Below are 26,549 nucleotides of genomic sequence, written 5' to 3'. Positions count from 1 at the left end.
TTCTTGAAAGCAAAACAAAAATCTGGCAGCCATATAATTGAAATGCAACTGCTCCAACAAACAAGTGTTTGATGAAGCTTTAATTATTTGTGGGCAATGAACCAAATCCCTCCCACATTATTCAACATCAAGAGAATTATGTTGAACAACTCACGTTTCATTGTTTCAAGAAGCCAAGACAAGACACGTAACCCGCTCGCGGATTGGGATTATCTCCTAATTATATTTCTTATTAACTAAAAGAATTGCCAAAGTACTTTGTCATCTAGTGTCACTAAGTTGTTCTTTTATATGAGAAGTTGTGACTTCAAGTCTTAGTGAAGGCGAATATTGCATTGTAATAAAGTCAATTATACATATTATTATTTTTTTGGACACTTTTATATATGGCTCATTTGGTTCACGGAATAGGTCTGAAATGCCATAACATTCCCAGTAATAGGCCTATTCGGCAACATTTGTATTCCCAGGAATAATATTCCTAGTAATAGCCTATTCCCTCAAGTAAGATAATAGCTATTACCTGGCCCCCTGGTATTAACCTATTCCGGAGTCCTCAGGAATAAAATTTTTATTTTATTTTCTTTACCCTTTTGTTTAACCTAAACATTAAACGCTATCTTTGTCATGATTTTTTCTATTTTAACTAAGGCATTTGTGTCTCTTCATATTTTCTTTTGTTATTTTTCCTGTTTCAACCGGTTTAATTAGTTTATGACTTTACTAAAAACCGATTGAAAAATATGGTTACTAAAAATCATAGGTTACCTAAAGTTCTAAATCAATTAAACTGAAAATATAACAAAAGACAAAAATGTCCTTACTAAAAATATGAAAAGGACTGAAAGTATCCAAAAAAAAAAAAAAAAAAAAAAAGTCTATGATGTTAAAGGGCAAAAACAATAGTGTGAGACTAAATTTGGAATTATCTCCAAAGACATGAGACCTTTGGTGAAATTAACTCTTAACTAAAATTATGAAAATTTAGCTAAAAATATTGTGATTCAACAACATAAATTTATAATTTTTGGAATACAGATTTGATCCTTACATGTAAAACAAAACAAATAACGATCTCACAGGGCCGTTCCAATAAAAATTGGGGTCCTGTGCAATATTTTAATTTGGACCCCTTTTTCAATTAATTTTTATATATAAATAATAATTGTTCAAAAAGTTGTTTTCAAAAATTTAAAATATAAATATTGTATAAAAAATTCATCTAAAATTTCATTTAAAAAGTGACATGCGTCGTGCACATTTAGACGCAAAATCATCCACCAAGCTTTTGATATCAACTTCTTCGAAAATGTCATTTTCAATAGAGATTAAAGCTAATCCATTCAGTTTCTCTTGCAACATACTTGATCGTATATGTCAAATAAAAGCAAATCATTTGGTTTATCACTGTGACCAACATCATCTAAACAATTATCAACATTCTTATTATTTTCATTGTCACAGTGATACCTGTCATCGTTGCGCACATTATCATTTAAATTCTTTCCAATATCACAATCATCTTGATCTTCTATATGAAGATTAGCATCTAACAATTTTTCCTTGACATCATCTTTTTGCTCATCTATTTGAGTTTTTTGTTGTAATAAAATTTTTAAGAGCCCCCTTTTGAGATTGAGTTAGTTGTTCAATTCTTTTTTTCTTTTTACGCTTCTCAAACTCAAATGAATATTTTCTAGAAGACATAAAATCCTAAGGAAAAAATAAAAATTTATTTAGAAACTCTATGAATAAATAATTAATCAAGAAACAAATTCTTGAATATATTATTATGAAATCAGAATTATTAAGTCATGTAAATAAAACAATAAACAAGAACTGTAAAATAATACGTAATTTTAATTACCTATCAAGAGAATTGAAGAACTTGAGAGTTTGAGAATTGGAGAATCAGTATCACACGAGTAGAATCTGTCGTCTTTCCCAAATTTGAATTACCTAATCTAGTTCAAATACACAAACATTCAAATTCAAAAAAAAATTCAATATTTGAATTAATTCAAATACCTAGAATTCACAAATAGCACCCTCAAATTAAAAGAATAAAAGGTCAAATACCTAAGCTGCTAGGCAGTGTTGTAGTTTAGTCTGTTGTGAGTCTCGTCTCTTCCGCAGTTTGTCTTTCCAACTTTCTGTTTGTGTACTTTAGAATTTAGATTAGGCTAATATAGGTTATATAGTAATATTTAATAGGTTATAGGTATTTCGTGTGTTAAAAGAAAGGTTACGATGTGTATGTGGGCTTTGGTTTTTAAAAGAAAGGTTCATGAACTTTGCCACTGTGGGCTTTGGTTACAGTGTGTATATATGCTATGTTTTTTTTTTTAATTAAGGGGCCCCCAAAATTTTGGGGGCCCTGGGCAGACATGCCCAGGGACGGCCCTGCGATCTCAGTGTTATCACAACCAGATACAACAGGGATAAATGCACACATAATACGCGGTACAACTTCAAAAGTTTTTTAATTGTGCCTAATGTATAAGGTACTAGTGTTAATCGTCACCTTAAATGTATTATAAGTTCGATTCCTATCACAATCATTGAGCATTTGAGTTTGGTTAAATTCATTGTGTGCATAAATATATAGTTTGATGTTAAATCATGAAATTAGATTGACTCAATTTACTTTCTCAAGTTTGGGAACAGATTTATGGAATTCGGGAATAGCCCAGTGAAGTCGATTTTTTTTTTTTTTTTAAGTTAAACCACGAGATATCCTGAGCAGATCCTAATTGAACGAGACACCTTTAAGTTCGTACCATACTCAGACTACAGAAACGGGTTACACAATTACATGTGTTTTTAGGACCATTGCATCCTGCACATTCTAATTTGTGTTCAGAGCATTGGTAATAAGTAGCATCAGTTTACAATCAGAACATGAGCTATTCAAAGTTCAAACTACTTCCCTCACCACAGCAGAAAATAGGATAAATATAATGACAAATAAACTCCAACAACATTGACAGAAATTCCATGCAGAAGAACATCTTCATTACTGCACAAATGATGTTTTTTATTTTAAATATGGAATGTTGACCAATGAGTTCCAAGGAAACAGTCACAAAAGAGGAGCTTGTGGAAGACAACAAATATACAGAGAAATCAGATTTGTCACAATAGAGAAAGCATATACAACTCACGTTTGTAAGTCATTCTCTACTCAGTCTTCAAGACTCCCCGGAGTTGATTAAAGTTTGCGATACAAATCAAAGGGTATCGTTCGTTGAGTTTCCCACCTGATGCAGATATACACCTCGATGAAATTCAGAAAAAGCAGTTGCTTCTGAGTAGTACTGGTCCCGAGAACTCTTTGAAGTTTTTCATCAAGTGGTATGCTCGTCCTGGAGTCAACAAGGCTCCTGCTGAAAGACTAGGTCTCAACTGCAAGTGATCAAACTAGTGGGATGAAAATAACCGGGAAAGTATAGTGCACTCATAAGCATATCATTATATGCAATACAACTGCAAGACAGATAGTTCGGACATCATCATAAGACTCCCGCACTTATATAAAAAACGGGAGCAAGAAAAAGTCATTACTTCAGAGCAAGTGAAAATTACATATTTAGTCTATCGCTTGATGATCATTTATTCCGTATGACCTAATTTCTCCCTAAAGCAAAAGAAGCAACAGCAGGTGTTTTTCGATCTCTAGGTTAGAATGAAAACAAGCAAAAGAAGCACGGAAGGCACTTTACTCGGAAGACAACTCCATCAATTACCAATCCTTCACTAAACAATAGAGCATTACATCAAGTTATGAAATACTGCGGTAATAAAAAAAGTTTGCAAGTTTTATATAGCAAAGGTGATTCAAGCCACATGCCAAAATTTGTTGGCCGGTACTTTCATATTGCCATCTGACATGACAACTCATTCACGAGCAGTTCTTAGCTCTTTGAACCAAATCAAGTTGCAAAAAGTCAATTATGTCTATAAAGGGTATTAACTCACAGTATTCAATCTACAGTATCAAAAGTACTACCTGACTCGGGAAAGAAAATATCATCTCATTCAGTACATAGTTGAATTGAAAAGCCCACATCATGAAGAACATACAGTGTTCTATGACAAAAGGATAAATCTTAATCTATAGAATAGGCATAACATGATTACAAACGTTTACAATATGTGATTAAATAGGATTTGGATATTGAATTGGAATAAGGGTGCTAGCTCGCAATTTAACCATCAGCTGTAATACATATGTACCTTGGAGCGGCCAACCATCCGGCACATGCTATCCAAAAATGGCCTAAAAGCAACCAGGATCCAACACATGCTGTCCAATCATCCAATCCAAGACCCAAACTTTGAAAATGATGGTTAATCATCAATATTTTATTCTTAGGTAACTATTAAGAGCATGCCTTTTTAAGAAACTTACAGCATTATATTCAAAATTACCTATACACAGTTTTGGTAATTTCCAGCTTAAGGGATAGACCGGTCTGATCTTCATATAGGAAATGTCCATGTTCCACAAACTTTCTACTAAGGAGCTTCTCTTCTTTGTTGACTTCTGGAATCACCAGAATATCCTTCATAGAAGTCTTGCAGAGAATACCTTTCTGCCAAAGTAAGAATAAGACAAACCAAAATAGAGAATAGAATTCCAGCTTATCAAAATGCTATTCATTCGTACAAAGGATGGCAACTAATAATGCTGACAATTCTTAAAGGCTGCAGAGGTTAAATTTTTAAAGAAAACAGAATGATAAAGAACAAAGATAGGCACAGGTAGAAAATTAACTGACAGATTCAAGCTTGTATTTGTATAAGCAGGAGACAGGAGAAATTGATTCGCATTAGAAAAAGGGCTTTTAAAATAGACGAGACAATCGTGGTTGATTTCACCAAAGCATGGGGCGGGTTGTAAGGTTTCCACATCATTACGGTATAGGGAAACAAGGCATGCGCAACTTTACCTCTGTTTCCAGAGACTTTCCATGACTTGAACCCATGGTCTAACAGTCAACAGGTGAGCACTTGGCCACTACACCAACCCAAACTTTTCATGGTCGATTTCACCAAGTGCAATAATATATGAAGATTTATACAAGGCACCAAAGTCAACATTGTCAAGTGAAATGCATTTTCAGCACAGAATGACTTTAACTGAATTCTGTACATTTCCAGCAATGGAAATGAATTTACAGGCAACTGTTTTAATTCTTAAAAAGTTTGAAGATGGTGAAGCTGACTGTATATGAGGGAAAAGTCATTCTTCTGTTTCAATGTTATTATCACCAGATGGCAGTCGCCTGGGGTTTGTGGAGCCTGCATCAACAAGCCCTTCTGAAGACAAAGTCAAAGCACCAGTTCCTGATGATGAACCCAACAAAAACTGACCAGCAGGAGCATCAGTTGAAGGTGATGGAGAGAGACTGTAAGCAAAAACTCCCATTGGGTGATCAAACTTGCAACTTGGACCAAACTTGCAGATCCCATATCGGGAGTAGAAAATACAAATTGGTTCTCCCTACAAAACACAGACAATGAAATAAAAGATCCTATTTTGGGCTTGTCCAACTCCATTATTGGATTTTTATAAGTCTAGATATAAAGGGCATAGCAGGAACAATTAACCCAATCATCTTTTGCCTAGTAACTATTGAATACGGAGTATTACTAATACTTATCAGCAATTTCAAAATTTGTACTTATACTTTATGTTGAATATGAGCTCAAATTGGGGAGGGAAAAAGAAAAGAGGAAAAAAGAACAGATTTACGCTTACGCCCAAAAAAATGTTCTGGTGCATAATTTGGAAAGTAAACAAAACCTAGATAAGGTTAACTCTACTTACCAGCCAAGCATGCCAAATATAAGGGCACAAACTTATGTGGGATTCAGAATCAACAAACAACAAAATTGTTGTTTTTGCTCATGTTACAGTTGGAGCATGCTTTATTGGTTATAGATTAAAGGGAAGTGCTTTTTTAGTTAAACCTTTAGATAAAATACAAGGTACTACTAAGGTAGGTTTATGGGAAAACCCAGAAGCACAGCAGCAAGGACAAACTACTAATGAAAGAGTCTAGCAATGATCCCTTATAGGTATCTTGTATAGCTGCTACTCTTTACCTCCTTGAAATTTAAAAAAAAAAAAAAAAAAACAAAACAAAACAAAACAAAACAAAAGACAAAAGACAAAAGACAAAAAACAAAAACAAAAACAAAAAAAAAAAAAAAAAACAAAAAAAAAAAAAAAAAAAAAAAAACAAATAAATAAATGAAGCATCTTGCAAAGCCAAGATCAAAGCAAACCTTTACTCCTTCCAAAGATCCAATACAGGGTGTACAGATCAACATTGCCAAATAAAATTAATGCCCATGATAAAATGTTTCCACATTCAAGAAAATTATCCACAAGCAACATAAACATCCCACAAGGAGAACCAAAATCAGAACAGACATCTAAAAAAGCACACAAGAGCTATTTGCAGACTGTTACAGACACATTATAGAAGGAAATCATATTAAGAGCTTCAAAACTACTTCAAAAATATATATAGAAGTTTGTTCAACTAGTTTATTGTTGAGACACACACCAAATAAAATCAAGACAAATAGAGATTAACTTACTGGGCGTAGGGGAAGCCCAATAGGACTCAGCATACAATCAGGAGGAGGAATCAGTCTTTCCCTCGGATGATGGAACCTACAAACTGAACCAAACTTGCAGTCTCCAGTCTTCATGTAGAACTGGCATTCTGGTTGGCCAGGCCGTTCAGGGAAGACATTCTCTCTCTGCAAAGAATAATACTCCACAGGTAAAGAACCAGGCACTATACGAAAAATTGATCCCTTGAGATATCATGGCTGTTACCTCAATTGCACGAGAGGTTCCATAAACCTGACTGCTTCCTGCTGTTAATTTCTGGCCTTCAGCGGAAGAAACTGAACCGAGCTGACCCTAAAAAATAGCCATCAAATAAGAAATTAAAATTTATATATTCCAATAATTTTCACATACCTCATATGAAATGAGACAGAAGCCCATGAGTATAAGGGCATGAAAGAAACTAATTTGGTTGAAAATGCTGGTAACAAGTGGAGACTTTCACAGACAATTGAGGTGTTCCTACATAACAGCCAACTTTGACAGAGCGCTTTGTTCAATTGGTAATGATCTTCTCAAAAATATTGCAACATTACAACATAAAGCTCAACACAAGCTTTAATCATTTTAGATGCCAGTTGACAGCCACAATACATGAAGCAGTAAGACATAACGCATCCTTCGACTGGCTATGATTTGAGGTCACTACTCCAGTATTCATAGAGAACCTCTTCATTTGAAAACATAAGTAGTCTTCTATCCTATCTTTCCATTTAATCCATAGAGCATCTATCATATGTCTACCATAAGTCTGCAACTTTACCCAGTTGAAATTTATAACTACTTAACTCAGTATCACCAATGCTTGCATAATATAAACTACTGCTAGGTTGAAGTCACATCCCAAAGGACCACCAAAATATCTAGCCTTTCTTATTCCTCTTTTCTTAACCTATATAAAGGATATATGGAGCTTGGAGCCTAGTAGCAACATTACATAGTGACTCTTTTACTCTGAAATAAATTAATAATAATAATAATAATAATAATAATAATAATAATAATAATAATAATAATAATAATAATAATAATAATAAAAGAAGCCATAAACCTATTCAATCAGGAGAAGCATAATCAAGAAAAGAAATTTTGAACCATTCAGCAAAAAGCAACCAAAGTAAAAGCTCACACTATATGCATATCCTGGAACTGATACCATGCCCTGAGGCACCATCAAGGGTGAGTAATTTGAAGGGCCTTGCCAACGTGGACTGGTAATAAAAGAAGGTCTTGACAGTGGATATGATAGCTGACCAGGACTAGTTGGGGAACGGACAGGTGGATAAACAGGAGAACCATGTAGAGATACCATCATACTAGATGGCTGAGGATGGTGATATTTACAAGTGCCTCCAAACTTGCATTGTCCAGTTCTCATATAATAGGCACATTCAGTCTCATTCTGCATCAATAACAAAAAGGCAATACCATAATGTTAACTTTTCATACATAAATTATATGTCAAGACAATAGCATCCTTCCGACATATCAAGCTAGTGGCATACACTTCACGCCCTAAGTGCATGGAAGATTCCTAAAAGTGTAATATAGTAGTGGGTTAAAGTGTTTATCAATATTGTGGTGTTTCTTATGATCAGCAGTCATCATTAAAAGAAAAAAAATGAATTAAATAATGAGTTGCTCTCATGTGAGTATGCTGAAATATATTTTTTTTAAATTTAGTAGCCCACGGGACATTTTGGCATTTCTTTGACTTGTTTCACTTATATTGAATTCTGGTAAATAATTTAGCCAATAAAAGAGCAAATAGAAGACCAACCGGGCGAAGTGGATAGCCCAAGACATTTAGAGCAACTCTTCCAGCAATACCAGCTTTCTCTCTAGGATGGTTAAACTTGCACGTAATTCCAAACTTGCAAGTTCCAGTCTTCAAGTAATACTGAGCAGCAGTCCAAATAGTTATTGCAAGTTAAATATAATTTATTAAAGCTGTGGTCTCCAGCAAAGCTAGAACCTTATTGAGCCATTAAATAGCTGATAAAATACATGATTCAGGTCCTGGTTCATGATATATGCAAAATTGTCTGTCTGGTTAGCCAAATAGCATAAAAACAGACATGAACTTGGGATTCGATACCTGGCATTCAGGTTGCCCTACTCTTTCTGGATATTCACCTATCATCCTTGCAGTGGCAATGGCCTGCATTTGATCCTTTGTAAGTCCACCAATTTCCCAAGTAGAAATTAAATAATACAAGCATATATAATAAACAGTATATGGAGACTGAAAACTAGAATACTAGTAAATCTATAACACATTAACATGAAAACAGATATGCAACTAACATACAACAGAAATCACAAACATAATAATAAGAGTATAAATTCCAAAAAATGGTACAAGTACATGCCTAACAGAGAGGGGTGTCGTTTCAGAAGATTTCACATCAATATATGATGATACATGCTGGGGCCATGATTATTTAGGAAGTCTTATTTTATTACTATTGCATTACATAGTTTAGATATTTAGAAACTACTAAATAGTTATTTAACTTATTACTTTTGGTCTTTGAATTAGTTTAGGTAGTTTAATCATTTAGAAACTACCAAATAATTAATCATTCTTAGTTTAGGAATCTTTGTAATCAACCCTATAAAAGGGAGTATTATTTAGAATAATGGCACGCAGAAATTCAATCCCAAAAAGGGTCTAAGAGAGTTTTGGGTCTCAAGCAAACCTAATGTTTTCTTCTTTTCCTTTTCCAACTATTATTCTTTGTTCATTTTTGCTTATGTTTTCTTGACCATGGCGAGAGAACATAACATATGCTCATTCCATCTAACTCACGTGCAAAAAATGGAAGTTTAGTTACACATGTCAATCTTATAGGGCATCAAATGTTCAATTATGTTTATTGTGTTTTCATCAAGAGCCCATTGCCATTTGTCACTGAAAAATCCTTGATTGATATGGCCTAAATTCATGACAATGACAGTTGCAGTTTACTCAACACTGCAGATAGAGAGGTAATGGTACAATGATACCTATATGTGGATTAAACTTGTGAAAATTCTTCTTTTTCTACTTTTGGGACTCCTAGCATAAGCCCCAAGTATGACAGTCATACAAATGGAAAGTAAACTTTCTAGTGGCCCCTTTAGCCTATTTATTTATTTGCATTTGCTTTAGATAGGTAGCCCTTACCAGTCTCCTATCAGGAGGATGATTAAATCGGCAAGTTGTTCCAAATCTACAAAGACCAGTTCTCATGTAGTAGGAACAATCTGGTTCACCATCACGGACAGGATATTGTGCAGACTCCATTGGTTGCCTTGATGTCAAGTCTATTTGCCACAAGGTTTCTGACATACCAAAAGATTAGTAATTAATTTAGCATCAACTATAACAATAATGTAATAGATATTGTTTCAAATTAAATGAACTCACTTCTATAAATTTCTTAAAAATCTTGTAAGCTCTACATCTTTTAAAATCAACTACCATGGATATTACTCTTATCTAAGGATTTACAAAATAAACTCATAACCAATACAAGAAACCTAATTCAACTGCAAAAAGATTGCAAATACATTAAATTTCAAAAATTAAAAGCAACAAGGAGTTCCTCATTTAAATTAGTAAAGTGTTGAGGTTCAAGCAAGTGGCAGAAAATCTGGGAAGTTTGCATTTATAGTAGAAAACATAATTACCATGAAACAAAAAGGAAAAAAAGAAAAGCTCTTGCATTCATAGAGAAATTTTCCTTTAAATTTCAGAGCTGTCCTGTGCGCTTCCTATGCGATTCAGAAAAGAGATTTGCATTGGATCCATAGAATGCTTATATCATGTTCAAATTCTTTAGTGCAGTAAGGCTATCATTCCTGTACGGATTTTTATTATTTTTTTTCTATGGACTCGAAAAGAAAACAACAACAACAACAATATTTAAAAGACAATGATAAAAGCATGTTATTTTTCTAAATACGGAGTATAAAAATATAAACTTTACAATGGGAACAAAACACTGACATCAATCTCGGGAAATATCAAGCAGCAATCTCTCTCAGTCTCTCTCCCCCCTTTATTTAACCCCGGTTCTCGATAAGCAACGAAATCCGCGTGGATTTATACTGAAATTACAAGAGTGTCATCAACTTTCAGCTCTAATCTCACCTCTCAAAAGGAAAAAACACGCACGCAGTAGAGAGAGAGAGAGAGAGGAGAAGGCACCTTGGTCGAGGGATGAAGAAAAAGATGAAGGTCCTTCGCTGACAGACTCCCGGGAAACAGAAATTCCGGCAGCATCAAAATCCATCATATGGAAGAGCATGAAGGTGATTGGGATGAGGAGAGGAGGAGGGGGAGAGGCGCTCCTTCTTCCATCAGCAACACCGCAAACACGCCGGAATTTCCATTGATCCCGGCACCACCACCAAACGCTGCCCCGGTCCCCTTGATCAAATGTTGCTAGCAAGGAGACGAGAAGAAGGAAAGGGAAACAGAAGCAGAACGACAAAATAGGGGGAAAATGGAAAAGAAAAGAAAAATTGAGAGAGAGAGAAGAAGCGTTCTCTCCTCACCACACAAAACCAGGGGAGAGAGAGAGAGAGAGTGAGTGTGAAAGATAGAGAGAAGATGAAAGAGAAGAGAATCAAAGCCAACCATCCACTCCCAAACAGACACACTTTCAGAGAGAGAGAGAGAGAGAGAGAGAGAGAGAGTTCACTATTTTTACCCTCACCCCTGCGTCACAACGCCCAAGTGCCCAACGCTCTTCGTCACGCCACTCGCGCGCGTATCTCGCCCCGCCACCTTCCCTTTTCGGATCCGGGTCATTGTACATGAAAAAAGGAAAACTAGTTAAATGTGTGAATTCCATTTTTGGTCTTACTATTATAGGGGTGTTTCCAATTTTAGTCCACCTTAATTTTTTTTGTCATTTTATAACCATTATTATTGAATGTGTTCCACTTTTAGTCCCACCGTTAGTATTTCCATCAAGAAGCCGTGTAATCTAGGGGTATTTTGACATTTCTTCTCATCCAAGACTATGTTAGACTAAAGAAATGAGAACATTAAACCTAAAACCTAAGAAACCTTGCCGGCCCATGTTGGAACGAACGAAACGATGTAGCTTTGGTTTCCCATTCTCGTTGTTCGAAGAGCCATATTCGAATATCGGAGGAGGAGGACGAAGCGCCTAGATTAAAAGAGAAGAGACAAACATAAAAAGACTAAAATACCCTTTGATTATACGGCTTCTTGACGGAAATATTAACGGTGGACTAAAAGTGGAACACATTTAATAACAGTGGCTGTAAAGTGGCAAAAAAAATTAAAGTGGACTGAAATTGGAAACGCCCCTATAACAGTATGACCAAAAATGGAATTCACTCTAGTTAAATTATGCAATTGGGTTTCTTAAATAAAAAAAAAAACTAATTTAGCAGATTATTTCTTTAAAAATTTGATATGTGTTTTTTTAAATATATTTATTAGAAATTAAGAAAATAACAAATTTAAAAAAATTATTAAAAAAAAAATTACAGCACAGGTTGTCCTCGTCGGACAACTAATGTTGTCCAAGCACCACGACAGCGATGGCCGTCTAGAACGAGGGCACCGGAGGTTTGAGATGGCAATAGCCGCCATCTTCTAGATCTGAACCTCTTGATCATTGTTATTGTGATCACTATTAAGCTATTGTGTCAAGACTTGCAATCAAAATAGGGATTACAATCTACTAAAAATATGTCAATTGTGGATAAAGTTGGTATTTTGTATACGCGCTTGCTATGGGTGCTTCAAATAGGGCAGTCAAAGAGTGTTTCAACATTCTGTCGACACAATTAGTAGAGCATTTCACGTTGTTTTGAAAGCAATCCTATCACAATTGCTTTCAAAACATCATGAAATGCTCTACGTGGTGGTGGAACAAACAAACATGACCCTAAGATAAACGAAGAACCAGTTACCCGTGCCAACACATGAGCCACATGATTCGCTGACCGCTTGACACGGCGAACGGACACGTTCCTAATGTCACTAGCAATATCACGACATTGCTTTACAATCAAACCTGTATACGAAAGGTCTAACAAGTACAAATTAAAACTAGTACAAAAATTAAGGCAATATGTTTTAATAACTAAATTAACAAAAAGACAATACTTTAACCAAGAAAGAGCTTCCTTCACCGTCATGGATTCAGCCAACAGAGGGTCGCGATCACAGTTTAGACGAGCAACGTAAGCAACCACAAACTGTCTAGCATGATTTCGCACAATTGCACCAAATCCTACTCCATTCGCAAAAATTGCAGCGTCAAGTAAATAAACTAAGTTGATCTAAACTTTTTTCAAGTAAAAAATGTAACTTCCCATACTTCAAATTGTCATGAAAGTTTAAACTTTATTAACTATAAAACAATTTCAATGTAAAGATAAAATCTGTAATCACATAAGTAATTATTATAATGATATATTTAAAACAGCAGTCTTAAATTATATTATAATATACTTTATTGTTATTTATACCTCAATCATTTGTGCTAATTTAAGTAAATCATACCGAGACAGAGCTCAGAAGTGCACAAAGCTTATTTAGTCACAAACAACATTAATGTTTACTTAGAAAGTTAGGATGATAACAACGTTTTACTAGCCACAAAACTAACTTTTATCGTCTGATAAAGAAAGAAAGTAAAAACGTGACACTACACCGCATGTCAGTACATATAATCATATATGCATCATAGAACAGCCTCATGTTTCTGGATTATTCCATGAAATCATCCACAGTTAATGTACAAAGACTTCTCTGATGACAACTACAATCAGGCTAGCTAGCACTTCCAATAGAATATAATTACAAAAAAAAAAACAAAAACAAAAACAAAAAACAAAATCTCTGTATGTTGGGGTGTAGTAAAATTTATTAATTAAATTAATATAATTTTATTAAAATCATAAAGTGAATAATCGGTTTTCTATGGATTATACTGCAAGGCAGCGGCAAATTACACACCATTATAGACAATAAAAATTAAAACAAAGCAACAGCAACCCATCAGGCAAATTGATCAGACTATTAGTTTAGTAACAAACAAATTTGAAATTTGACTCTCAGTAGACTTAATTGGTTTGAAGACATATTTGACTATTTTCCAAATGATACTAATGAAAATGTTTATGCCATCAAAGTGAAATTTTGTTATAATATCTATTCTTTATCCCTATCTCTATCTCTATCTCTATCTATGTTAAAGCAAAATGGAATAGGTGAAAATTTCCCCGCCCAACAAAAACGACGGCGTTTTAATCGAAGTTTTTAAAGGTTTGACCGTTAATCGAACCGAACTTTGTATTACCGAATTAACGGAAATGTTTTTTTTTTTTTGGATTAATCGGCCAATTACAAGTTTTTTAAGCTAAAATTTTAAATTTTTAAAATAATACCCATAATAATAAATTCAATTAAAATAATACCTATAATAATAAATCAATAAGAAAATATACAAACACAATACCATAACAATACTATAAACATAAAAACACAAATTATAAAGTCCAAACATCATATATATTTAATTATTTATATATCTATATTTAAAATTTTATAAAGTCCAAACATCATATATATTTAATTATTTATATATCTATATTTTAAATTTCAATTGACCGATAGTTTCAAACTAAATTAACCGTTAATAAAATTTTTACAAATCCTTTAATCATTAATCGAAGGGAGGAAAAATGACACTTTTTTCCCCTGAGTTATATACTTATAGTACTTTTCCCCCCTCAATTATTCAAGTGGCTGTTTTTCCCCCTAAAATGTTAAATGGACATATTTACCCTTAAAATAAATATTTTATTTATTTTTCTTCTCCAACAAATTATGACCATAATTTGGTTCAAACCAAATAAACAATATAGCAACCAAACCGAAATATTCCAATTACAATTTAGAATCGAAACTCGATATTTAGAGTTTATTAAAATTCCGGAACAGACGATTCATGTTCCGAACTGAAAAAATAAAATACATTTATTGTTGAATTTAGACTATTTTAAAATAAAAATAAAATTTTAAAATAAAAACGGTTCAAAATCGCGAGTCGGGTCTGGAACCGCCGGTTCACGGTTCAGAATCCAATTTTTTTGATTCATAACTTTAATAAATTGAAATCCAAATATTGGGTTCTAGATCTGAATCATAACCGAAAACTTTTAATTCGATTGCTATAGTGTCCGATTCAGTTCGAACCGAATCGTGGCCATCCCTACGTATACGCAATAATTTGTTGGAGAAATACAATAAATAAAATGTTTATTTTAAGGGTATAAATGTCAATTTAATATATTAGGGGAAAAAACCACCACTTTTAGAATAATTGAAGGGGCTAATGTGCTTACCTAAATAATTGAGGGGAAAAAAGTACTATAAGTATATAACTCAGCGGGAAAAAGTGCTATTTTCCCTTAATCGAATAAAAAATTTTCAATTAAAGAATGATTAATCAAATTTTAACCAAAATTTACACACCCCTACATTTCCTATTGTTATTTATGATATAAATATAAATCTGGCTATGGGTACTGTAATTTTAATATGGTACGGAGTAATTCATTTTGTCATTCAAGTAAAAAAAAAGGTGGATTGTTATCCATTTTCACTCCTAGCGAGTAGCGTCTATGTGTGGTCTGCATATACTAATCTCCTTGCCGAGAGCTTCCGCCGGTGATGGATAGTATGGTGGTGCACAGTTTAGCACCGCCGCATGTGCGGCCGCCGGTCTATGACTTCAGAAGAGGCCCTTTCGCTAAAACTACAAACGTAAAAACATCTTCCAACAGCGTTATACAATTGCATCATTCCCAATTTCACTTCAATTCACAGAAACCACTATTCATTGGTCCCAGCAACGATTCCGGTTGTTCTTCCAGTTCCGCGCTCTATTCCAATGTTTCTTCTCCAACTGCTCGTAAGTATCTTGTGAATTTTCTCTATAATCTGCTGCTTCAATTAATTAACTGAATTTTATTTCATTACAATTATGTTTAGTTTGACAGTATAGACTATAGAGCTCATAAAAAAACACAAATTACCATATTAATTTTCAGTTGTGTAATGGATGCATCATTAGGTCTTCTTCTTCTTCTTCTTCTTCTTCTTCTTTATTATTACTAGTTCAATATTAATTTTGTATGGAATAATGTGATGTATGGTTCAAATGAAGGTGCGACACCTGAGGTGGATGCAGTCAGCAGCAGTGAAACAGGGACAAGGGAATGGGCTATGCAAGGTAGCTACGCTATTCCAACTACCTTATCTGTATAATTGTTCTATTTACATGTGTTGTGATCTACTAGTATGTCTCAAATGCTTTGATGGTTGGATAACAGATTTCTATATTTTGAGAAAGGATGTCGAGGTTGTCTCACAACGAGTCGAAGAAATTAGGGCTGCTGCGGGGCTGCAGCAACTGGAAGAAGACATTGCAGCTCTAGAAGCAGCAGCAGCAGATACCGCTCTCTGGGACGATCGTGCTAGAGCTCAACAGACACTTCAGGGTTTGACTGATGCCAAAGAAAAATTAAAGCTTCTCAATGACTTCATGACACAGGTTTGAACTTCTCATCCCTTTGCTCTGTCAATTCTAACTGAAGTACCGTAACTTCATACTGAGCAAGGACATAGCTGCATGGTTTCCGTCCAAAACATAAGGAAACCTACAGTTGAACTGTGTCAAAAGAACACTTCAATGTGATCAATGCTTAATCCTGGTGCAAAACTCCTTATGCTTGTACACTCAATTGAATTTGCTCTGGTTCACACCAACGTTTGATGTCCTTGCAGAAGAACATAGTACATAAAATAGGACCTATTCAATGTCAATGGCTTTATTTATGCAATGTAACTTTTTTCTTGCTCTTATCCGTACCTTTATAAATTACGGAGTATTTGACCATCTATTTCTGCTTATAAATGGTATGCAAATTATGTTGAGAAATGGATAAAGATCAGCTAAGTATTTTTCTTCCAGTAAGGTTTCGTTGGCAACATAGACAATGGTTAAGTATGAAAAGGTCCCTACTTCTTTACACCAAGTGCAAACGATAGTAGGATTCCTTCTAGGGATTTATATCTTGCTTCGATCTGTCTACTTATTTTGGTAAGGAAAATTTGCATTTTACAGAAACCAATATCCATAATTTTGACACTTCAAAAAAAAAAAAATATCCATAATTTTGAGAGCAAAATATGGTCTCCTGGGATCTTTCTGTTTCCTTGTTTCACCTACCAGACCCCTAAAACTTGGAAATAAACAGTTCATGACACTTCAAAACATTAAATATCGGATTGACAACACATAAGAAAATGAGTGCAAGGATAAGTTATATGGTAGTGGAGGTGGGTGTTATCAACTAGTCAGCAAGTAAATTGGGTGTAGTATAGGATAGATTGGACTGTCTCATTCAAGACTGGATCTGTGTGGTATGCCGTTGTGGAAATATTTTGGAGATTAGCAGCACTGAAGTGACAATATTTGTCTTGTGGAAATATTTTCAATATTGAATGCATCAATCATATATCTTCTTCTTTTCATAAGTCTCACTCTATCTATCTGTACAGGTTTATGGGGCTTTTTGCTGATGAATTTGGATATAATATTTTAGTAGCTTGATTTATGCAGTGGAACTCATAGATTATGTTAAATTTGAATTTTTCACATCTGCAGGTTGGTGATGCAGAAACAATAATTAACCTTACTGAGGAGATGGACTCCATTGATACAGGGCTTCTTGAAGAAGCTGCTGGTATAATTAAGGAATTGAACAAAGCGTTGGATCTTTTTGAGCTGACTCAGCTTCTATCTGGGCCCTACGATAAAGAAGGTGCTGTTATTACCATTACAGCTGGTGCAGGGGGCACTGATGCACAGGTAATATACTAATACTGAATGTCATGTAAGGGCTTCAATTTTCAATTTTCAAGTTTTTTTTTTTTTTTTTTTTTTTTTTTTTTTTTAAATTGTTATTTTTTATTGGATTCTATAAATTAACTGGACCTAGTTGACAACAGGTTTGTAATTAGCTTCAAATTAATTGTTTATCTCTTGCTACAAACCGTAACTTAATGAAGAAAAGCACACCTATGAACTGACAGTATTCGGATTCATCATAGCGCCTAGTCTCCTACCAAGTGGAAATATAAACAACCATCTCCATCACTAAAAGTTATAGAACATTGTAACAGGGTTGAGCATTGTATGTTTCCTTGCGTACCATCACACATCAACATCAAATAAATTGTGGGATTAGGTTATTTTCAATCCAATGTCTTTCTTTCTTTTCAGGTATTCAGTTCATGAATTTCAGCCATAGTTCACCAAAAAGAAAATTTCCCAATGCACTTAAACATCTATTACCTGGAAATGTCAAATGTGTACATGGTTTAGTGAGCAATTAAGATATTAGTATGTTGTAAATCATTGTGAAAGGGAATCATTTTGAGAGAAGACATAGAGAAGACATCTTTGTATTTCTTCATAACTGTGTATATCATCAACTAACAATGAGCTAACAAAAACTGGATGGCATTCACAAGGGACTGAAGGAACACATCAGTTAAGGGCCTGTTCTGTGATGGGAAAATACTCAAAACGAACTGTCTTTCTTTATGAAACCTCTATTTTCTAGTTTTCCACTCCAATATAGGAAGTTGAAAAAAAAACCCTAAAAAGTCAATTTCCTTATTCCCTTAGTAAGTGAGTTGCATTATTCTGTCTGTTTTCCAAAATGGAAAGTTTCATGTGAACCACCAGCCCACATCTTACCACCATTTTTGTTACTGCTCAGCTCACCCAACTAGCATTGCCACTCCACCCACCACATTTCTCAACTACCATCACTGCACTTATATTTTTACAACTCAAGAGAATGCTTTCTGGTTTTCTGATGGAAAATTAAAACTGTAAAAGGAAAACAGAAAGCATTTTCCACTACTAAGCAAGCCCCAACTTGACTGTCTTGGAGATAGTTCTGTTCGAGTGACCCAATTCTTTATTAAAAGTATATCGCAAGTGTCTTTATATGGGAGCATACTTATTACCTCCCAGGTAGCCTGCCACTTCAAAAAGTAGTTACTACAACTGTTATGCATGACTTGGGATTTCCAAGTTAATATCTTTGAGGATCCTCCTTCAGGTCCAATTTTAATCAGTATTGCATGCAATTTGTTCTTTTTATAGTGTATCATGTCAGAATTTTGATTTGAATAGATGTGGTCTATCGTTTTTAGATAAAAGATTGATGATATAATTCTTGTTTTGCTTTGTGAATATTTTGATGAATTCCAGTGCAGGATTGGGCTGACATGCTTCTCAGGATGTATGTGAGATGGGGAGAGAAGCAGCGGTACAGAACCAAAGTAGTTGAGAAGTCTCCTGGAGAAGAGGCTGGGATTAAATCAGCTACAGTTGAAGTTGAAGGTCGATATGCATATGGTTATTTATCTGGAGAGAAAGGAACCCATAGAATTGTGCGACAATCTCCTTTCAATGCTAAAGGCCTTCGCCAGGTAACCATAGTGTGTTAATTCTCGGTATCCTTGTTAACTAAAATGTACGGACTGACATTGTTGATGTGTTTGGTAATTTTTTCGAACTAGTACCCTGTACATGTTAGGATCCTGTATAATAACAGAGTTAAAAATTTACATCTTTAGTTTCTGTGTCAGTTCAAAGCTTTACATTTTGCATCATATCCTGCATTATCACCAGCTACGGGCAAGCATTTAATGTACCTTTCATTATATGAATCCCCTGTTTTACTGTTGCTATAGTAACAAATGCACATCACAGGAATTTTCAAGGCCAAACTTTCACTCCTGAACTGTCACTAATTTCATTCTTTCTTCCTCTCATCCCCCCTTTATAGATTTTGTTTAAGAGCTCATTAACTGTCTGTTTATGAATGTTTTTTTTCCCTTCTGTCCCTTCCTTGCCTCACTTCTTCTGCACTTCATTTTTTCTCTTTCGTTGAAGAGGTTGGCGATTGGGGTGCTCTCCCGTTCTCCTTTAAAAAAATTTCATGTCAGATCATTGGATCAACTGTAACTCATGTTGGTTCTCTGCAGACAAGCTTCTCTGGTGTCGAGGTCATGCCTCTTCTTCCCGAGGACTCAACAGATGTCGAAATACCAGATGAAGACTTGGATATCAGTTTTACCAGAGCAGGCGGGAAAGGAGGTCAAAATGTTAACAAGGTTGAAACAGCAGTGCGCATTACACATATCCCCACTGGTGTAGCCGTCCGTTGTACAGGTTTGCTCCACAAAACTTCTCTTTTCACTAATTATGATTCCATATACCCTTCTCTACTGCTCTGTAAAAGAAGAGATGTAATTACCATGTCCCTGTCGGGATCTTTCCATAATATGCCATTTTAATGATCTGATCACGTATCTTGTGAAATTTAAAATGCTGAACTTCTTCAGAAGCTATTCTGCAATTCCCAATAATTACTCCGTAGATCTTTTGGTAGCCAAACTATCTCCTCTCTCTTTGATCTGGTCTCTTGATTGAATTAACTATTGATCTTGTCATGCAGAAGAGAGAACACAACTAGCGAACAAGATAAAGGCTCTGAGCCGATTGAAAGCCAAACTGCTAGTCATAGCCGAGGAACAAAGAGCGTCTGAAATAAAGCAAATAAGAGGGGATGCGGTGAAGGCAGAGTGGGGGCAACAAATACGGAACTACGTGTTTCATCCTTACAAGCTGGTGAAAGATGTTCGGACCGGGTATGAAACTTCAGACATCACTTCTGTAATGGATGGGGAGCTAGATCCCTTCATTAGATCCTTCCTCAAGTACAAGTACAGCATGTCAATGTCCTCTGGTGGAGAATAGATTCTGTGCAAAGTTGAGTAGTCTCATCAGTCATTAGTACTCCCCAAAAATCCACCAAAATGGGGATGCCATGGAAGTTTTGGTGTATCAATCAATTGCAGTGTGATGAAATAACAATTTATATATAATAGGGAAATCTGCCATTTGTTGTGTGTTCATGGTGAGATTTCACCCACTCACGACCTGACCCCTTTGATCGATGTTCTCAAAAGAAAAACTTATGTCAATTGCATTTTACTTACTAAAATTACTTCTTGTTTGGGATAATTTCAATTAAGTTGGTCATACTGTTAAGTTTAGTAACCACAAAGTTACAAGTTGAATTTTTAATAGGAAGTTTCTTGATTTAAACCGGTCAATTATGAATTATTTAAGTTGATTTATGTCTTTGTGGTCTTTTATGGATTAGGATTGCAAGGCAGGATAATCACCTTCAGCTTTTAAGTAGTAACTAATAAGTGTAGCAGTAAAACTTTTATAACATGTTTTGAGCTTATTAGAAAAAGAAAAGAGAAGGAAAAAATTGGTTACATAAAAAAATAGATTAAAAAGTGTACTATTACTCTAATAACAAATTTTCCTTGCAAAATGTCAGAATATTTTCTTTTTGGTGGAAAAATGTCAGAATATTTAGTCAGTGGCATCGATATGTATTAAAAAAATTTATTTTGATTAGTTTTTGAAAATAACAAAACAACTCAATAATTTAAGACATTTGATAAGTAGATAATTTAATTGCACGAAAACAATTTGGGTGATATTCTGAGCGAGGGTGGGTTTGTAATTTCACATACCTTTATATAAGTGGTTTAAGAAAAAGCTTTCTCTTGCTTCATCCAGCTCTATGAACGACGTTACTAGCTCAAGCTATTGTGGGTGATTACCCAACTTGCATACACATCCTAGAGAAGAAGCTCGAAGAGCTCCTAATATGGAGGTATCAAATCTTGTGTTCATATTCTTATGTATATATGCACAATTTTATTTTATTTTTTGTTTGCTTTTGATTTTGTTTCGGCAGAATTGAGTTATTTTTTGGTGTTTCCCATTAGGTGGGGATGATTTTGGAGTGTCTCAATTTCTGGAATTGATTTCTATTTCATTTTTCAGTAGTTCATATCTCCAATTAGTGCCGGTTGAATGTGTTTATGGAGATTTGAAACCTGATGATTATATCGAGTAACTGAATGAGCAGAGAAAATCCTTGAGATTTCAAAGTTTATTATAATATGTCAAGCATTTCGATTTTGAGATCCGTTTGAGTTTTTGGTGGGACTTGGCAATACGCTTGTTGAGCATTCCAAACTCCAGCTACACACACTTTAATCTCCCAATCATCCCTGTTAGGAAGTTGTAATTCATTCTTAGAGATTAAAAAAAAAAAAAAACTAATCTATCAATACTTGGAAAATGGATTGAATTGTTTCAGCAGGTCTATTGTACAGTATATAGGTAATTTTTTATTTATTTTTGTGTGTGTCTGTGTGTGTGTTTTTGAACAGTTAGGAATTTGATTAGTCTTTTCATAAATTTTTAATAAACACCGCATAATTAATTGCAGTTCTCTACAAACAATAAGATATGAAAATCGATTAAGATTTTAATTTTTACCTTCTTGCAATTACTAGTGATCTGATAATAACTCGCTTCGTTTAAGTTTCTTATAACTTACCTTCTCCCAAAAGGTTGAACCCCCAACCCCAAGGGCCCCCACACCCTGGCCCGACAGAGCATTTGGGAAGACTCAATGGCTCAACAGACAGGGCCAAATGCCGGTGCGTTCAAGGGATTTGTCCACTTTGGGCATAATCCCCACACTGCCGCGCCGAGGTTCGAACCTTGGTCTCTTCTCCCAAATACTGTCTACTGAACCATTGAGCTAAGCCCGTGCGGGCTTCTTATAACTTATCTATTTCTGTGATTCGTAATTGTTGTTGTCATTTCAAATGCTGATGGACTATAAGGATTAAAAGAGTTGTTCCAATGTGTGCACTGAATGTTGCAAAAATAGACTCAGTTTCTCTCTGCTTCAAGTTTTTAAATATTTATATATGATATGATGTCAACTGCTTGTTGTTTGGTTCTCGCTGACATTTTATTATGGTTTTTGGGTTTTCTGTTGCATGCTGTATACTCTGAGTGCTGCCCCTTGGTATTTTTTAATGACATTTTATTCTTTAAAAAAATCATTTCTGGTTTTTATTGGTTAACACTGCCTTTGATCTAAATTTGGATTTGTTCTGGTTGATACCCCCCTTGGTGCCTTGTTGAATATATTTGGTGTTTTTTCATGCAGCATGTCTCTTCATTGGAGCCCTCTACAGAGACTAAAAAAAGTGAAGGTAATTTTTTTTTTAAAAAAAAATTATTTTTAATTTTTATAATTAAAATGAAGGAGCACAGTTAATCACTGCATTCGCCTCGAGTTTGATAGATCTTAAATAAATTTTTTCTATTGTGTAGTTGGTTTGGAAGAAAGTTTATGATTTTCTTTGAGATGTTCATATGTATTGAGCATTCTGGTGCATTAAACTCGTAGTATTCACCTGCTTCTTACCATTTTGATCTGTTAGCTCACACATTTCCTTCTTGTGGTAGTGTTTATATAGCCTAGTGAGAGTTGCTTTGATTATCTTGTGCTTTGAGCAATCAAACTAACTACCCATTTCCCTATTACAATCACATCAACGAGGTCAAACATATGAAATGGAGAAAGTTACTTTTGCTGTGAACGACACTGATTCACATGTTAAACATTTATCTGGGATTTTCTATTAATCTGGGAATTCAGGTAGAAGGAACTTGGAGAAAACTGGGTGAACGACAAAGGAGCTGAGTTAAAACTAGATTCCTTTGATAACTTTGAAGAGAATCTTGCATAAATATATTAATATAGGCAGATATATAGACACACACATATAAGCACATACACATACATAAACATATATATATGTGTGCTTTTATTCTTTGTCAGATATATAAACATATATACATATATGTGTGTGCTTTTATTCATTGTCAGATGATACAAAGACAAAGGATGCCACTGTTGCATCGGAGTATCACAGTAGCAGCATGAAGAAGGCAAGGTTACATTCGACACTAGGTGCTCTTCTTAATGATCCCATACTTGCCGATGTTCCGAAGAAACCATCACTTTCTGATGTAGACACTCTTATAAGCTTGGAACTTGGAAGTGCCATGCGCATTACCATCCTTAAGTTGGACAACACCTCAATTGGTACTTAAGATCTCTCCATTGTCAGCCTCTCATATGCATTGAATGATGGATTTATAAATGAATTCCTGTGTGATTTGAAGATGTGGCTGTATTGAATTCTGCAACGGTCAAAGACTTAAAACAAGCAGTTAGGAAGAAAATTGAAGAAATGGAGGATTCCAAGATGGGCCATCGTCACATTTCTTGGTATGTGGTGTAGAATTGCACAGCACCATCATATGCAAATTGATGTTGATTTACTGTCTGCTCATAATTCATTTTAAGAGAGCCCATTCTTATCTTTCTGCATATTTTCCTATTTGACCATATATTCTTATTTTGAAAAACATCAGACATACTGTTTTTTTTTTTTTTTTTTTTTTTTTTTTTTTTTTTTTTTTTTTTTTGTGGGAGTGCCTTTCTTTAGTTGAATTTCTTTCATCTGTATGTTACCCTCTTGTGGATTCAGCAAGTATCTTGTTTTTGTGATACATCAATCATACTCAAGGCCTAGTAGATGCTTGATGGTTACATTGATCCATGATATTTTAGTGTGCTTTTAACCGTTTTTACTTACCCAGAGATTTATTATTCTTGAATTGCAGGAAGCATGTCTGGGAAAATTTTTGCTTCTTATATCATAATGAGAAGCTGCTTGATGATGGTGCTAAACTTCAGGACTATGGTGTAAGGAACAATTGTGAGGTATTTTACTTTTTTTTTTTTGAGGAAGTGAGGTATTTTACTTAAAAACTCATAATAATCACTTTGGATAATGGATATATATAAACTTCTGCCAGTGGAACACAATTTTCTATTTTATTTTAACAAAATGTATCTTTTTATTTCTACTGTAATAGTCAAAGCTTTACTTTTTGCCAGCATTTCTCCTATCCAAAGGATTAACCCTGCGTAGTTGATTTGATTTAGTGGTTAAGTTTCTGGTCATGAATACAAAATCCTGGGATGAAATCTTACTGCCACATCCATTTGGGCCTAAGCATGCCATTTTCCCCACAAAATGGAAAAGAGGATAAATAATACTCGTAATAAACAATGAAAGGTTTACCAGCTTTTGCTTTGGGTAACACTTGATGATTTACAGGTGCAATTTATTCCCTACATTAAGTCGAGGGCCTCACAACGACATTCTAGGGGTAGAAAACACCGCTTCTTTCATGGTCTGAACAGAGTTGGGTGAACTCGGTACTGTTTCTCTGATTTGTTAATTTTATCCATAAGTGTGGCTAGATCACTCCCTTTCTGGGAGAAAACTTTGCTGTAAGGGCACACTCAGCTCTCTGGAAGTCTTGAATTATTATTTCTTATTACACCACATTGCTAGACATTGTTTTAGGATTTTAATAAACTTTGCACTTCTTGTTTATGATAGGCGGGCTGATAATGGAATCACGCTGGCCACAGGTAGTAAAGAAACGTAATACTGTGTTTTTACTATTCTACGTGCAATATTATTGTTTCTCAGTTTGGTTGCTTTTGCCAACTGATTAATTCTTGGGCTCTAATTTCACAGAATCCATGCAAGTTAGCACCAATTTTGAAGTTTGGAAAATAGAGAATGGGTCTTGTGAAATCCACCCTTGATGCCTAATCATACCTGCTTTCTCTATATTTTCTGAATTCTATAGCTGTTGTATGTATAAGACACTAGAGTTAACTCTGAAGGACTAAAAGCAGAAAAACTTCTCTTTATTCTTTACTAGGTGGTGTTTGTTCTATATCAATCCTGTGACCGCCATTTGAAATGGTAACAAAAGTGTCTCACACTACATAGTAATTGGTGCCTACACTATTTACTTAGAATCCCATTTATATAGAAATATAAAATTATTGATTGGGTACAGAGAATGGGACGGGTCTGAGCTCTCAAAACTTGTACTAGCAGCTTGGTTAACATTAGACAAGCAGTTTTAGTCAAGTTAAAAGAAACAAGTGTAGATCAACTATCGAAATTGTTCAATCTAACATTAGACTGATATAATCATAATTTCTTTTTACGAATCGCCAAACCACTCAACATTTTCGGTTTGATTATACAGTCCAAAAATGTTTTGGTCATTTTTTTTTTAAAAAAAAAAAACTTAAATTCACAAAATCCTTGTGGTCTGTTGATTAACCAGGTGGTCCAGGTCTACCAACAAAGCTATAATCGTTTGATAACAGTCGATTTTAGTTAGGTAGGTTATGATCATGGGTGAAAAAAATTGCTAGGCACTCCTTGCCCGTCCTTGGGCGCTGTAAATGTCCGTATATTTTTTATTTTTAAAAAATGTATTTTTTTTTAAGATTGATAATTATAAACTATTTAATACTTTAATAATTAATATTAAAATATTAAATATTAACATAAAAAAATAGAGTTTGAATAATTTAAGGTTATTCTACTACATCGTTTTGAGTGAAATAACTCATTTTAAAAAGAAGAAAATGATTAGCACGGCCGTCTAAACCATCGATAATGATAATATGCTAGGTGACCGGTCAGTGCCTATGCAGGATTTTGCAACACTGGTTATGATTTTTTTTTTTTTTTTTGAAAAAACACTGGTTATGATTTAGTTGGTTGATTATAAGATTTCAAAAAAATACCCTACATAGGTGTTGTTGGTGTAAATTACCTTATATTAGTGACCCCAACATATGATTGTCGGGGTTTCTATATGAAATACACAAATATAATATGAGAACCATTAAACAGAAAAGAAATCTCTGAGTATGTTGCAAAATAATAATAATAATAATAATAATAATAATGATCTCTGAGTAGCTCCTAATT

The 26,549-nt window shown here is 34.5% G+C and overlaps 3 protein-coding genes, 1 long non-coding RNA gene and 1 pseudogene across 32 annotated transcripts; 3 read left to right on the top strand and 2 right to left on the bottom strand.

Annotated features, from left to right (window-relative positions):
• Positions 1–3,016: 3,016 nt before the first annotated feature.
• LOC109149617 lies at positions 3,017–5,060 on the bottom strand. Of its 5 annotated transcripts, none has more exons than XM_019297488.1 (4): positions 4,953–5,060; positions 4,432–4,595; positions 4,237–4,335; positions 3,017–3,405 (listed from the first exon to the last, which is right to left on the bottom strand). In XM_019297488.1, exons 1-4 carry the CDS (start codon positions 4,986–4,988, stop codon positions 3,402–3,404), a joined length of 303 nt encoding a protein of 100 aa, XP_019153033.1. In that variant the 5' UTR covers positions 4,989–5,060; the 3' UTR covers positions 3,017–3,401. The 5 variants fall into 5 exon arrangements, with proteins under 5 accessions (XP_019153033.1, XP_019153030.1, XP_019153031.1 ...); XM_019297485.1 differs by having other exon boundaries at positions 3,017–3,386; XM_019297486.1 differs by having other exon boundaries at positions 3,017–3,383.
• On the bottom strand, positions 5,037–11,298 carry LOC109149616 (annotated as a pseudogene).
• Positions 11,299–15,247: 3,949 nt separating this feature from the next.
• LOC109149615 (peptide chain release factor PrfB1, chloroplastic) lies at positions 15,248–20,859 on the top strand. 2 transcript variants are annotated; one of them, XM_019297483.1, is made up of 7 exons: positions 15,248–15,600; positions 15,856–15,921; positions 16,022–16,242; positions 17,359–17,562; positions 18,984–19,199; positions 19,758–19,944; positions 20,231–20,859. In XM_019297483.1, the coding sequence occupies exons 1-7, from the start codon at positions 15,360–15,362 to the stop codon at positions 20,530–20,532; spliced, it is 1,437 nt and encodes a 478-aa protein (XP_019153028.1). In that variant the 5' UTR covers positions 15,248–15,359; the 3' UTR covers positions 20,533–20,859. The 2 variants fall into 2 exon arrangements, with proteins under 2 accessions (XP_019153028.1, XP_019153029.1); XM_019297484.1 differs by having other exon boundaries at positions 15,250–15,611.
• Positions 17,601–18,972, top strand: LOC109149618. The gene is made up of 3 exons (XR_002048974.1): positions 17,601–17,856; positions 18,656–18,658; positions 18,739–18,972. It is a non-coding gene; the product is annotated as an uncharacterized LOC109149618 (long non-coding RNA).
• Positions 20,860–21,352: 493 nt separating the features above from the next.
• LOC109149269 (U11/U12 small nuclear ribonucleoprotein 25 kDa protein) lies at positions 21,353–25,491 on the top strand. 24 transcript variants are annotated; one of them, XR_002048930.1, is made up of 8 exons: positions 21,354–21,469; positions 22,829–22,874; positions 23,555–23,773; positions 23,854–23,959; positions 24,358–24,457; positions 24,858–24,953; positions 25,128–25,177; positions 25,287–25,491. XR_002048930.1 is itself a non-coding variant. In XM_019296944.1 (8 exons), exons 1-6 carry the CDS (start codon positions 21,464–21,466, stop codon positions 24,951–24,953), a joined length of 573 nt encoding a protein of 190 aa, XP_019152489.1. In that variant the 5' UTR covers positions 21,354–21,463; the 3' UTR covers positions 24,954–24,958; positions 25,146–25,177; positions 25,287–25,491. The 24 variants fall into 24 exon arrangements, 8 of the variants coding, with proteins under 8 accessions (XP_019152493.1, XP_019152489.1, XP_019152492.1 ...); XR_002048938.1 differs by having other exon boundaries at positions 25,279–25,491; XR_002048937.1 differs by having other exon boundaries at positions 25,128–25,180.
• The last annotated feature ends 1,058 nt before the right edge of the window (positions 25,492–26,549 follow it).

The sequence above is a fragment of the Ipomoea nil genome, unplaced genomic scaffold (assembly GCF_001879475.1).
Source record: "Ipomoea nil cultivar Tokyo-kokei standard unplaced genomic scaffold, Asagao_1.1 scaffold2159, whole genome shotgun sequence".
NCBI classification, from domain to species: Eukaryota; Viridiplantae; Streptophyta; class Magnoliopsida; order Solanales; family Convolvulaceae; genus Ipomoea; species Ipomoea nil.
This window is presented reverse-complemented; position numbering and strand designations above follow the sequence as displayed.